Source organism: Anopheles aquasalis, chromosome 3, assembly GCF_943734665.1.
Source record: "Anopheles aquasalis chromosome 3, idAnoAquaMG_Q_19, whole genome shotgun sequence".
NCBI lineage: Eukaryota > Metazoa > Arthropoda > Insecta > Diptera > Culicidae > Anopheles > Anopheles aquasalis.
In genome coordinates, this window is record NC_064878.1 from 22,276,325 (window position 1) to 22,289,095 (window position 12,771).

The window sequence follows — 12,771 nt, forward strand, 5'->3', positions numbered from 1 at the left end:
TTAATACCGTCTGATGTGAGGCGGTACGGCGGTACTGGCATGCTGCTGGTCCCCGTCGCCGCGCCATCATCATCATCATCATCATCCGCATCATCATGATGCTCTTTGAAGATGACTTTTTCTGCGGACAGAACGGGCGGATGCCTGGATGATAGTATGAGTCCCTGGATCTCTCTTTCTCCCCGCGCTTCCGGATGTTGGCTCCATTTACGTGCAAATAATTTACCCGGGATGCTGGTCTGGTTTCTCGGCCACAATCTCCGGGCCCACTTGGCCTCTCTTTTGTGTGTGCTGCTCGTATTTCAAAATTATATTTTTGGTCAGACTTGCATTGGAACAGGATAAGCCGATTTAGGTGCATTCTCATTACTGACAGACATTCCTCCGGTACGGAGTCTGCGTTCAGGAGAACGGGGTGAGGGAAGTTGTCCATTAAGGGTGCTGATCATTCGCTTTCCGTTTTAACGATTTTTTACCTTTTGTTGGCTACAAATTCGTGGACATGCTTTTCGTGTGACCAACATTTACGGTCACGATTGAATAAATAAAGGAGAAAAAGGAGGTTAAGGCCACTCTTCCAGTGGCTAGACTTCCGGTCCTCCTATAATCCTTATAAGGTCCACTTCCCACAACAAAAAAATGGCGCCAATCGGTGAAGGGGTGCCACTGCTGAGGGCTTGCCCGAAACCGACCGGCAGCTGACTCGCCTTTGCGTAATCGGTTCGCGATCTCTCCATCGCGATATCCCGCGCACAGCACCGGGGTTCAACGGCTTGGCGCTATTATTGTCAAAATGCAAAACAGTGTAATTATGCGGAGAGCATGAATGTTGTCGTCGTCGTCGTGAAGGCGTCACCGTCGATCGGGATAAAAACCGACAGAAAGGAAAGCACGGTCCAAGGCGGAGAAGAAGTCGAAAGATTATCGCCGCCGTTTTGGGGCTGTGCTCTGCGCCGAATGCCCTTTTCGAAGGGGGCCGCTCTGTCATTTTAGAGAGGATCTCTGGTCGGGAAGGCTGCTCCAAAGGAAGGGAGAATGCAAATTAAAACAGTTTGTCTTCTGGCTCAGCCTCAGCCAATCCAGTATCCTTCCCGTCTCCATTTGCCCGTTTCCGTTCGTGGTCGCATTCGTTCAGCAGTCACAATATTTTTCGGCCAGCTTCCTGTCGTTAAGTATTTATTTGTTTTGCGAATGTGGTTTTGATTGGGTTGGGGCACACACACTATGGCTGAGGCCGTGTGTGCCCTGCCACCACTTTGTTGCCTTCTCGCATGATTAATCGTCTATTATCATAAACACATTGGGGTGGCGCGATGCTCAGCTGCTCACCGGGATGGCGGTAGTCTGGGGATGGATTATTGTTTTTGTTGACACGAGCTAAGGAGGGGATTTAAAGTATTCCGAATCGATTGAGTTATAGTTTTGATCGTTTTGTTTATGCTTCTGTCTGTCTGCTTCAAGTGGACACCAGAGCCAGAACAACTCTCGATTGTTTTGCATTCGTATTGCCTTTCAATTGCGGTTTGTTGTGTTAACGACTCAAAGTAGGCTTCAGTGGAGTTTAGGTAATCGACTTCAAATACTTTCAAACTTTCATCTCAGTACACATGGAGTGTGATTGAATTCAGTTGCGTCGTAATTTCTTTAGTGACAATTCGTCTTCTATCGAGTGTCCAAGTTCTTGTCCATAAAAGTGTTACTGAACTCGGTCTTCAATCAGAGCGTACATAAGAAAAGTCCTTGGTAAGTCCAGATTGTTACGGATTGACGGCATCGACATTAAATCCCGCTAGAATTGTGTTCTTCGAAGAAACTCCGCAGAACTTATCAACCCATCCACACGATTCTGTCCCCCTCATCTCCCAGAGACACTTAGAAGTTCTCTCACTAAAAAACACACCACTCCGGAGTTCGCGTTCCGAAGAGTTGCATTCGTGCGCTCTCGGTCGGTTTCCCCATTCTCGTGGCCGAACCACGAACTGCAAAAAAACGCATTTCTCACCACCCGGCTGGCTGGGGGAGTCGGTTGAGTAGACCGACCAGAAACCGGTCTCCCCACCTACTATCGCACCTTGAGAGTGGAGCACACTCGCATAAGTGAGAGAGAGCGAGAGCGCGCGTGGTGAGTTTGGCTCACCGCGTGGTGGTGTGTCTCGCCTGTTTGTTGTGATCTCGATCGCGAGCCTGCTGTCGCCCCGGGAGATCAACCCAAACCGTGGACCGCAGCGGATCGGCTCGCGCGCTAACGCTGTGTGCTGTGTCTTGGGCGGCTTGTGTGTCTTGTGTACCGCGTGTGTCTTGTGCAGAAGAAGAAGAAGAAGAAGAATAAATAGGAAGTAAATTCAGGACAGCAAAGTGCGTACGCAAAGTGTGCAAGTTGCCAGAAGTTTGGTTTCCTTCTTCGATTCCCACGTGCGTCCGTCCTGTCTGTTTATCTCAAGGTGTGTGCCGTGGCGTGCCATGCGGTTGCGTGAACACCGCTCAGTCCTGATAAAGGGCCTCTCCCCGGGGGCCTTCGCTAGTGATGTGACACCACCGGTTGGTGGCACCAAAGAAATGCACAAAAACGAATGCGGTGTGCGGTGCGCGCGCGTCGTTAGTTCGCGTCATTATCATCGCGTCCACGGGACCACCGTTGTTTCATGGCGCCTGCACCATCAGGTCTTGTGCGCTTATCAACCTGGTGGCTTAGCGGACGGTCGGACTGAGGGCTGTTTTGTAATAATTGGTGCGCGATTGGAAAAGGTGTGCGCGCGTGTGTTGTGCGGTCGTGGTCATCGTCTCATGGTGGTCACACTTCGGAGGCGCCTCTCGAAAGCCTCGAGTTCCCAGAAGCAGCATCAGTGCGTCAACCTAGTGCCAGCCAGCGCTCAAAATGTGTCACGCACTCGCGGCCTGTGGAAAGTGCTCGCGGAGTGAAACTTCCGGGGAGAGATGTCATTCTTCGGGAGTGGATCTAATTATAGTTCGCGCTACGTCCCAATGTCCGGACATGCGCTGGCTTCCTTCTGCGCAAGAATCGCTCCGATTGTCCACGGGAGTCGCTAGTGGCCATCCGGTGTGTCCGGTGTGGCACGCGACTCAACCTCACAGCGAGAGCGAAGAGAGCTCAATGACCCGCCTCGACGAGAGACGATCAATCACGGTTTGCTGAAAGACCAGTACAGAGCGACGATCTCCGCTGGATGGTGGTCAATGGCGAGGGGATCATTTGCGTGTTAAACTGAACGGCGAGGATCTGAACTGATGCGTTGTGTGGTCGCTTGTCGTGTGTAACGCGGATCACCACGAAAAGCGAAAGTGTGATCGTCTCTGGGATCGAGCGTAAGATGTATGGAGGGAATTTGCGCAACCGAGTTGCGGCCGTTCCTCGCTCCAAACTCGTGCTCTATGATGCAGATTTTTGAGGAAAGGCGACCAGTGCACGATCTGAAGAGAACGTTTCTCACAGAGTCCATGGGTTGGAATGGAGAAGAGGAGGTCGTGGCTTTACCTGTTACTTGTGGCACCTTCGACGGTACCACCACGGCTGCTCGCACTGCTACCGTCGTCAACGTCGTGCGCCAAAAAGTGTGACTTGCGTCAATTAATTTTGATTTATTACGTATGCACTGCGCGCGCACCCGCTTATGCTGCTGTATGCTCTGGTCTGGAGTGTGGTCGGCGGACTCCAGCACTGCTGCTCGAGTGACACCCGGGACCAATCATGCCAGGACGCGTGTTGCATTTGCCAAAAAAGGGCGAACGAAATTCGTGACTCTTTTGACATTTATCGCGAGAGTTTGCGCCCTCATCAATTTCACGCAAATCAATTTACACGCTAAAACGTGCAGCTGCCAGGCCACTCGAAGGGACTCCAGAGACTCATCAGCAGCTGCTCTTGCTGCTGATCGTGCCCACAACAAGGGCTCGCTGGTGTCCGATGGAAATGACGATTTCGCATTTCGAAGTCAAAGTATTCACGAGATCGCAGACATCATTTCAGAATCTGCACCACTTGCACACCTCCCCGTCAAATGGTGCCGTCGCTTTTGTGGACGTCTTTTCGCGTCTCGCGCAGTCGATCACGATCAGAGGATTGGCGTGCCCGGCGAAGAGCATGTTTTGGGACCAGAGTTGGTTGGTGGGGTTTGCATTAGAGACATTTCCTCATTTTTATGTTCGCCGAACAAACGAAACGCTTTGTTCTGGTAATATGGTGGTGAGGAGGAGGGAAGGAAGGAGTGCCCGAAGAGGAGAATATCGTCGGCAGAGTGGAGCTGGGTGGTGTCCGAGGTCACATAAAGTGTTTATAAATCGCTTCCCAACCACTTTACCAACCCATCTGTCATATCGTCATAACTTTTCGGCAGACCGAGGGAGTCTGTGCCGCTAGGGGTGGGGCTGTTTCCTCCCATTCCTTCTTCCCTATCACCCTTTGTTGCGGCGATTGCTGAATGGTTGCACATTTATGCAATTCAATTTCATTCCTGCTGACAAAGCGTCGTCGGTCTTTCTGTGTTTATGTTGTGGCGTGTTCGAATGCGGTCTTAGATTGGCGTGGCCACACTTTGGTCGACGATGACGCATGTTGCCGCTGCATTGCTTGTGCTTTTATGCAAGGAATACACAAGAAGGAGCACATGGCGTACCATCGCATTCACTGGACTTCCTGGTTCTTTTGAAGAGAGGACCCATAAATGTTCTTACTAGTTGCAGCATTCGGTTATTCCGCTGGGACCATTATGATGGGGGCATTTGACGTCCAAGTGCGAAATACTTTTCTTCAGCTTCAACCATTGTTCAGGGGCCATTTTATGATCCTTCCAAAGATGATGATGGCGATCATTAAACCTGGCGCGAACCTGATGATCTTTTCACCAAGTTTTTTTTTCTTCTTTTGTTGCTGCCGCTGAAACGACGGTCAGTATGAGGAACTTAAATCTGTTCCTTCCTTGTACCAACTGGCGCACCGTCTTGTAGTGAATGCTGCCAAAGAATGACACAGCACCGCAGACTGGGTGCCAGACAGACTGACAGTCCACTGACGGTTTAGCACTGCATGTAAGCTGCAGAGTAGGACGGTGACGAGCCACCACAGAGCCAGAGACCACGGTCTGGGGTCTCCAAAGATGGCATTGTCTCTCCCTTTCCTCCATCTCGAAAAGTAAGGATCGCTGTGGCTGGGGGTTGTGGGTTTGAAAGGAATGCCGGTAATGAAAATTTACGGCAACGATAAAAAACACTCCCGACAAAAGCGAACAGCGGCGAAAATAGTGCATCCCAACTTCTTAACCTCCCGCCTTCCCCTTCCCCCATCGACACCACCTGAAAGATTTACAAACACTTTCGCCCCGGGGGTATATGCAGATGTGGTCGCGTGAGGTGTCGTTGATCTGACGATGTCTGGATGGCAAGCGGATGATGAGTTGACGACGGTATTGCCTCTTCTTTTATCGTGATTAGCGCAGAGGCAGAGGAGGAGTAGGTGAAGATCTGTAGTGGGAGGGGAACACGCGTGTCATGCCCAAAAAGGCCGCCTCCGAGAAAGTGACGCGCGCGCCCGCGTGGATCGCCTTCGATCGTGGATCAACCGCGGATCGCGGTCTTGCGACCTGAGGGGGGGAGTCACGCCAAAAGCGCCTTCCAGCCAGGAGTGTGGGTTGACCGAACGAACGACCGACGCGGTCTGATCGGTCGACTGCCCAAATGTGTCAAATGTGACAACTCGCCTGGGCGAAGGCCAACCACAAACCCAACCAGCACCCCACCAGAACTATTATCAATTTTGCGTCCGCTGTCGGGGAACGGAACGTCTTTCGGCGACTGGAACTCGACAGGGATCATGTGTGTGCCACACAGGAGGTTTTTTTGGACACAGTTTTTGAGCCGCGCCTGCCCTTTGACCCCTCTGTCTGTCCGTCTGTCGCCGAGCTCGTCCGTCGCCCGAAAATCGGCGGACCCTAATGAAGCTTTCATGTGAATTGGGCGTGCGATCAGATCCGTTATTGTTGTCCGGAGAAGAACCGCGCAAATTAGCTCGCCAGGCAGGCACGTGCGTTGTCAACCACGATCGGGGGCACTACAAGCGCTAATCAGTCCCCAGGGAGGTTTTGTTAGGAATGTCAGTTGATGATTGTGAAGAAGCCCAGCCCAGCCTAGCTCAGCTTCTTCTAAAGCAGCGCCATTTCTGGAGGTCGGCCTAGGTCGAAGGGTTATCGATTCCGAATTCCGACGCAGAGATTACCGATGCCGCCGTGGAGCAGCTGTCCCAGCAAGATTTTGATTACTTCATTCATTGAACGAAACCGGGACCGGGTGTCGCAACCCAGGAAGACCACATGCGATTGCGTTCCGTGCGAGAGATCAGCCACCGGCCATTTTGCTGCACGACGCCGTATTCCGTAATGGATTCCGCTAATAGCGTGACTACTTTTTTTTTAACTTCACTTTCCACTCACCTCGGTTACTTCGGGGGCCCATTGCTGGTGTCAGGCATTACGTATCGTAAATAAGGATATAGCGTGTTGACTGCGGCGATCGCTTTGCTGAAGTTCTTGTCTTGCCTCGAGTATCAATGTCTCTGACGCTGAGAAGTTCGAGCGTCATCGGCGTCGGCGTTGGTGTCGTAAATTGGCACAAGGTCGTGTTTGTCGCTGGCACTGTTTGTACGCCGCAGAGCGACCTTTTGCGAGGAGGTGGCTGGGCCGCGCGGAATCTTTGAGCGGAATAAACAGACAGATTTTTGGGGGGGTTTTATTTTTTCTTCTCGGAATGCGAATTCCGATCTTCACGTTAAAGTGTGGTGTGTTCCAGGTGGGCACACTGAAATCTAAGGTGTTGAGTATTCTAAGAACAATCGGGGACACGCTACAAACACAGCAGAACACATGTATCCTCGAGGTCACATTCTTGGGAGCCTGTAACGCGTGATAAGAGTAGGTCACGGAACTTTGCAAGATGATGGAAGGAAAAGGGGGGTTCCTGCGGTTGCTTCCTGATTGCCGTTGCTATAACCCCGTTCGGTGACGATTTGACTGATAAGCGTGGATCGATCGCACATCGGCAGTCCCGAGGGAGGCTTTGTCTAAACGAAGGTATAGCGATTCCAGGAGGTTATGAAAGGCGTATTGGCCCCGATAACCTATTGGAGACAAAGAACACCATGCCTACACACAATAGGAACGTGTATTGGCGAAAGCAATCGAAGTGATTGCATTACACCACCGAAGGCTTATCACTTTTAACCAGTAAACACAAAACCTGGAGACGCATTCAGAGGGAATCTTGATGAGATCTTGCGATCTGAGTCCATACAACAGGAATGTCTGGAAGTTCCTCGCCAACTCGTTGGAGGGGAATCCATTGACAATGGATCCTCTGCGCTCATCCTGCTTTCGATCGATGACTCATCTCTAGTGTCTCGCGCAAAGCAAACATCCGAATGAGAAACCTGTTTTTTGTGGAGCCATTTGCACGACTCTTGACGTAAGAGCTTTGCGATTTCTTCTTCATCGAAATCTGCGCTAAGCTTAAACTCAATCTTTGCGTGTCTGAAACTCTAAAGCCTCTAGAGCGAATGATTCCCGTGGCTGACAAACTGACACACCTCCGGTGCGTGCATGCATGCGTGCGTGGTCGTAAATAGATCAATCATAATTATGGAACTGTTTTTTGTTGTTGCTTGGACTTGGACCTTTTGTCGACACCACCATCGGCTTGTTCACCTTCCCCCGGCCGGAACGGCCCATACCGACAGAGGGCGCTGCGTGGGTTTGACCAGTCAGCGACCGGTCGTTTGTTTCGCTAACGATCATCACGGTCAACCGACTTGAGTGCGAATTGGTGGTGCCAAAGGCCCCCAGGGCCTATGTTCGAAATGTTGGGATTAACTTTTAAACAGGCAAAGACACATGTTCCCTCGTCGATGCCTGCCACCCCTGCCCCATTCCTGGCTCGAGGCGATAACACACCGCGCGTTGTCGTGTTACGTGGTATTTGGACAATTGGCATCCCGAGGAGACCTTCGCGTCCGGTCGCGTGCAACCCAGGTGTTGGATTAAGATTGGATAGAAATGTAATCACCATCGCTGCGCCCTGACTGTTGACTGTGGCTCATCATTCAAACTACCTTCGCTGGCGAGCGTGCGGTGCTGGGGGTAGATCTAAAATTAAGAGGAGCGCTCCCACTATACTACGACTAGTGTGTTTACATTCGTTCGCAGTATGTTCCACCTGTTCTTCTGGTGGAACGTACGTGGAGTCTGCGTACGAGTTCGAAGACCTCGAGAAGAAATGCTCCGCGAGGATGCGTGCGGGGAGTACAAGTGAGAAGATGTAGCTGGTTGGTTGATGACGGATCTCTCGTGCAAAGCTGGTAGACTCATCGCGCGATTTCCAATCTGCAAACCCCATAGCCCGGGAGCACATGGAATGTGCCAGCTCACTCTGCGAATGGCTTCTCGTTAGAAGCGCGCCGGTGAGCGAAGATGAAAGCAAATGTTTACTTAGCGTATGCGAGCGCGCAAGCTGACCGCGCGCACCGTCCACAAACGGGAATGGCAAATATGTAACATTCCTATGGAGGCCAGGGGTTTGACTGTTGACTGTCCTGTGGCTCCCGAGTCGTACAAGTTAATCCCCCCGGTGGCGCACCGGGTTCAGCTGCATGTTACTGCTTGTGCAGCACAATGCGTTCGTTGTGGTTACATTTTATGAAACGAATTAATCACAAATCTGGGTCTGTATGTGTGCGTGGTTATGTCCAGTAGTCCACTCCCTTTTGAGGGCTTTTTTTCAGTCAGATCGCTCCACTTTTTCACGTCTGGATCGTCGATCGAGCGGCATAAGGTACCGGAGAAGAGGAGAGGAGCCCCAGGAGGGCCCCCGGGAATGAAACGCTCGCTCTCGCACATTAGTCATGGTTTGGTGGCGACCAAACCTCTCCTCCATAGCAACATAACCTAGAATTTGTCGATTCTATTGTGTCTCCACGATACACAGAGAGCGAGCTCGAGAGCCAAATTGTCATCCAGCCCACACACTGGCCTGCCCACCAGCGCATGCTACCATAATCGGTTTGCAGCAGCCGATTCTGTGACCCCTTCCTCAGCCATAGGTCGGCAACATCATTATCCACACAGTCTGTGACACAGCTGAGCACCACATTCGTTGTGCTTCGATACGATGTTGGTTGGGGATTGCTGCCGATCGCAAATGCGCACTGCATCAGCAGCAGCAGCAAGCACACACCTTGAACACGGCAAGCAGACATCATCGTCATCATCGTGATCATCGTCGGCATCCTGTTCGATCGTGTTGCTGCTCGCTTTGGTGCAAGGTCTCGAGGAGGTGGGTTTTTGTGTGATCGACGATCGCCATACCATGTGTAGGAGTGGACGTCTATTTGTGGGTTCTACTGGAACGAGAAAGAGAGGGACGAACGGTGTGTTTGGTGTTTTTTGGGAAAGATTTAGAAACTTGTCTCCCTATCTGTGCGTCCCCTCCATTTGGTTCCGGAACTCGTTTGTATCTGAGTTTGAGTGATGAGCAATTGGGTGCTTTGGTTGAACGCCGCTGCTTCTGGACCTGGCTACCGTGATCCTCCCGTAATTCTATTCCTGACTTGTCTGTCCCCGTGTGTAGTGTGATCATCGCTCGATCGCTCTCTCTCTCTGTCAGTGTTGAAGAACATTAATCATTTCGCACGGTGCGCAACGTGTCGTAAAGCAGTGAGTTTTGTTGGATGTCCGTGAGTAAGAACTGAGTGCTAAGCAGCATTGTGAGCAGCAGCAACAGTAGTACGCGAACGTACTTCAAAAAGTGACTCCGAACGGCGACGATGCGTAGTAGTGTCATCCCTCCGGCACGGTGGCACCACGATGAGCAGAAACACCGACAAGAGCGGGACAGTAGTGTTTAGCAATCGAATGGCGGAACTGCACCACGGTCATCCGGGCCGGCTTCTGCGGCCTTCGCAGTCCTCGAAAGTGTATCCAACAACAGCGGAGTCGGGGCCGCAACCCGTTGCGGCGACGGCGTCATTGCTACCGGATGACGTACGGTGTCTGCACGCGGACGTGGAGGGTGTGGTGATGCGGAACCGGGTGATTGATTTGGATAAGAATCGCATCAAATGCCGCAACCGGAACCGTATCTGGCCACGGCCATCGAGTTTCCTGAGCTTCTTCAAGCAATCGTTGAGCGGCGGTGGTTCATCGAGTTCCTCCAGCGGTGCTGGCAGTAGCAGTATCCTCACCAACGCTAGTGACCATGAGCCTGCGCCAACGCCAACGCCGAAGCACGAAGGCGATGCGGCGAAAGTGTCTTCTGCTTCGGCTCCCGCTCCTGCTCCTGCAAAGCCACGTGGTGAGCAGCAACGCAAGTCTGGTGGAGGTGAGGCCACCTCCGGACCGAAGCTCCTCGATCTCGACATGATCCGCAAGCTGGAGGAGGAGATCTACAAGCGGGGCCGCGAGCAACAGCCCGACCACGCGGAAGCGAAAGACTTTCACGAGTTCTATTTTAACAACAACGGGAACGGGAACGGGAACGGGAATCGCCGTAAAACGTTCACCAGCACCGATACGACCGCGTTCAACGGGGACAGTCGCCGGGCGGTACTGGTGGTCGACTCGGAAGCCCTGGAACCGCTGCTTATGCAGCGACCACTCACCACGGAGGAGGAGCAGCAGCAGCAGGAGCAGCAGCAAGAACAGGAGAATCGGGAACAGAAAGAGAACCCCGCATCGATCGATGGATCGCCGCGTCCCGGAGCCGGCAAGAAGTCGATCATCATCGTTGACAACTCCGAGTACTATCCCGTGCTGATGCGCTACGACATCAACGCGGAACAGATCGACCGCCATCAGCAGCAGCAGCAACAGTTCCGTCGACGGCGAAGCGAAAAGCTTAAAATAGACACCGGTGCCGCCGGTGCTGCTGGTACTCCACTGGTTGCATCGAAATCATCTTCACCGGGCGTAGCGTCACCACCAGGGACAACCTCATCACCGTCACCGATCGTTTGGGAATTCCCGGGTTCACGAGCTGCCGAAAGTCGAACACCCGTGGCCAGTCAACGGCCACCGGTGGTGGGTCTTTCCCTGGTGTCACCGTCCCAGGCAGCAGGAGTACAGGAGAAGTTGCCCGGTTCTCAGGAGAATGGTGCCAAGAAGCAGCCAGCCGGTAGTAGCCGATCGACGAATTTGTTCCAACGATTCTTGCAACAACGTCGCAGTCTTAATCTGTCGATGCGCCGTAAGCGTGTCGTTGGGAAACCGCCACAGCACGAGTGTAGTCACTTCGCTCCAGGATACCCCGCCCCGGGACTGTTGGCTCCCGTTGCGACAGATTATCCTTTCCGACGGCCACCACCACCAGGAGATGGAGTGCTCCTGCGACAAGGCGGTAGCATCGGCAGTCTCGGAAGTTCTCGGACGTCCGCTAGCAATAAGGTGAAGTTCGAGTATCTCAAGCGGATGGCACGGTATGATTGTGAGCCGCGTTGCAGTTCCATCAATGGATCCTCCTCGAGGGGGCTGCGACGGATCCATGGACGCAGCAGATGGGCGCGACGACGTGCGGTTAGTGAACCGGATCTTGTCTCACGCCAGAACTGGAAAAGTGATAGCTTCGTGCAACATTTACAACGTTACCGGAGGACACTGTACTGGAGCACGGGGGATTTGAGCAGTCTCGGCCGTATGGTAGCCAGTGGCAAGAACTTTGAAAACATCTTCGACAGTACGAGCGACAATCTGTCGGCCAGACTTTCCGCCGTAGTGATGTCTAGTGGAAGCTCCGTCACGGGATCGCTATCGTCCTCGTCGACGACGACGACGACGGGATCGTCGCTGGCGAGTAGTACATCAGGTAGCCAGCGGTTACTGCAACGTCGTCTAGCGGCCGCAATGCTGAAACATCATCACCACCATCAGTCGGCGGGGAATATTAAACCGCCACTGTCGTCGTCAGCTGGTGGCAACCAAATTCTGCGCAAGAAGTCTTCCTCATTCCGTGGTGTGCTACGGCGATCCAACACCCCGGACGTGGTCAACACTTGGGTGTATCGCAAAAGGTAAACTAAACTCATCGTGATATGGTCTCTTGATGGAGTTTCGGTGTTAACTGTCGCGCGTCTAGGGGGGAATGGCGTAACAAATGTGTGTCCGTTGGATGAGTTGACCTCCATTCTGACAGCTAAACGGTGGCGGGGATTAATTTGGGGGGGTTGTGATTGCTCCAATCGTTAAGGAGTTGAGCGGTTTATGTTACGAGCTCCGCCGATATAGAGGCGGTTGTGTTGTTCGGCAGCAAGTGGCAGTTGGTAGAGATCAATTCTCGCTTCTCTTCTTCTCCCAACGCTTCCTCGCACAGCAACGCGTTCTACGCGTTGAGTGAACGACGCAACGATGATCGTCACTCTCACTCGTCGACTCTACGACCGAACGATTATGTCACGCCGGTGTTCTAGTGACGAGGCGAATATTATAGAGACGTCTTAGGGAGAGTGTCGTTGAATGTAGGTCGTAGTTCTAGTGGAAAATCCGGGACAACGGCACCTGAGGCCAGAACCGGGGGAGTTGTTGGCCTTTTCTGAAACTGACATCCTTGGATGCAAGCGCTATGAAGTTGTTGAATTCATCACGCATCACGTCCGTGCAGCTTGGATTTGGGCGTATGGTTGCTCCAGTTTCCAACTCTCTGACTGGAGTTTCAACCTACAACACTGGCAGTGGGTAGTGTTCGACTTTCTGTGCGAACTGCTGCTGCTGCTGCTGCAATTCGCCA

General features: G+C 52.5%; 1 protein-coding gene across 5 annotated transcripts in view; it reads left to right on the forward strand.

Moving 5' to 3' along the window:
- Positions 1-12,771, forward strand: part of LOC126577381 (uncharacterized) — a 78,560-nt gene that overhangs the window by 49,607 nt on the left and 16,182 nt on the right. Inside the window, exons 1-2 of one of the 5 annotated variants that reach the window (XM_050238951.1) lie at positions 2,302-2,441; positions 9,661-12,058. The exons of 1 other annotated variant lie outside the window; for it this stretch is intronic. In XM_050238951.1, the coding sequence (XP_050094908.1) occupies positions 9,861-12,058 (2,198 nt within the window). In that variant the 5' untranslated portion in view covers positions 2,302-2,441; positions 9,661-9,860. Of the gene's footprint in view, positions 1-2,301; positions 2,442-9,624; positions 12,059-12,771 lie in introns of those variants that run through there. 3 more of the 5 variants (XM_050238954.1, XM_050238953.1, XM_050238952.1) reach the window with 3 other exon arrangements.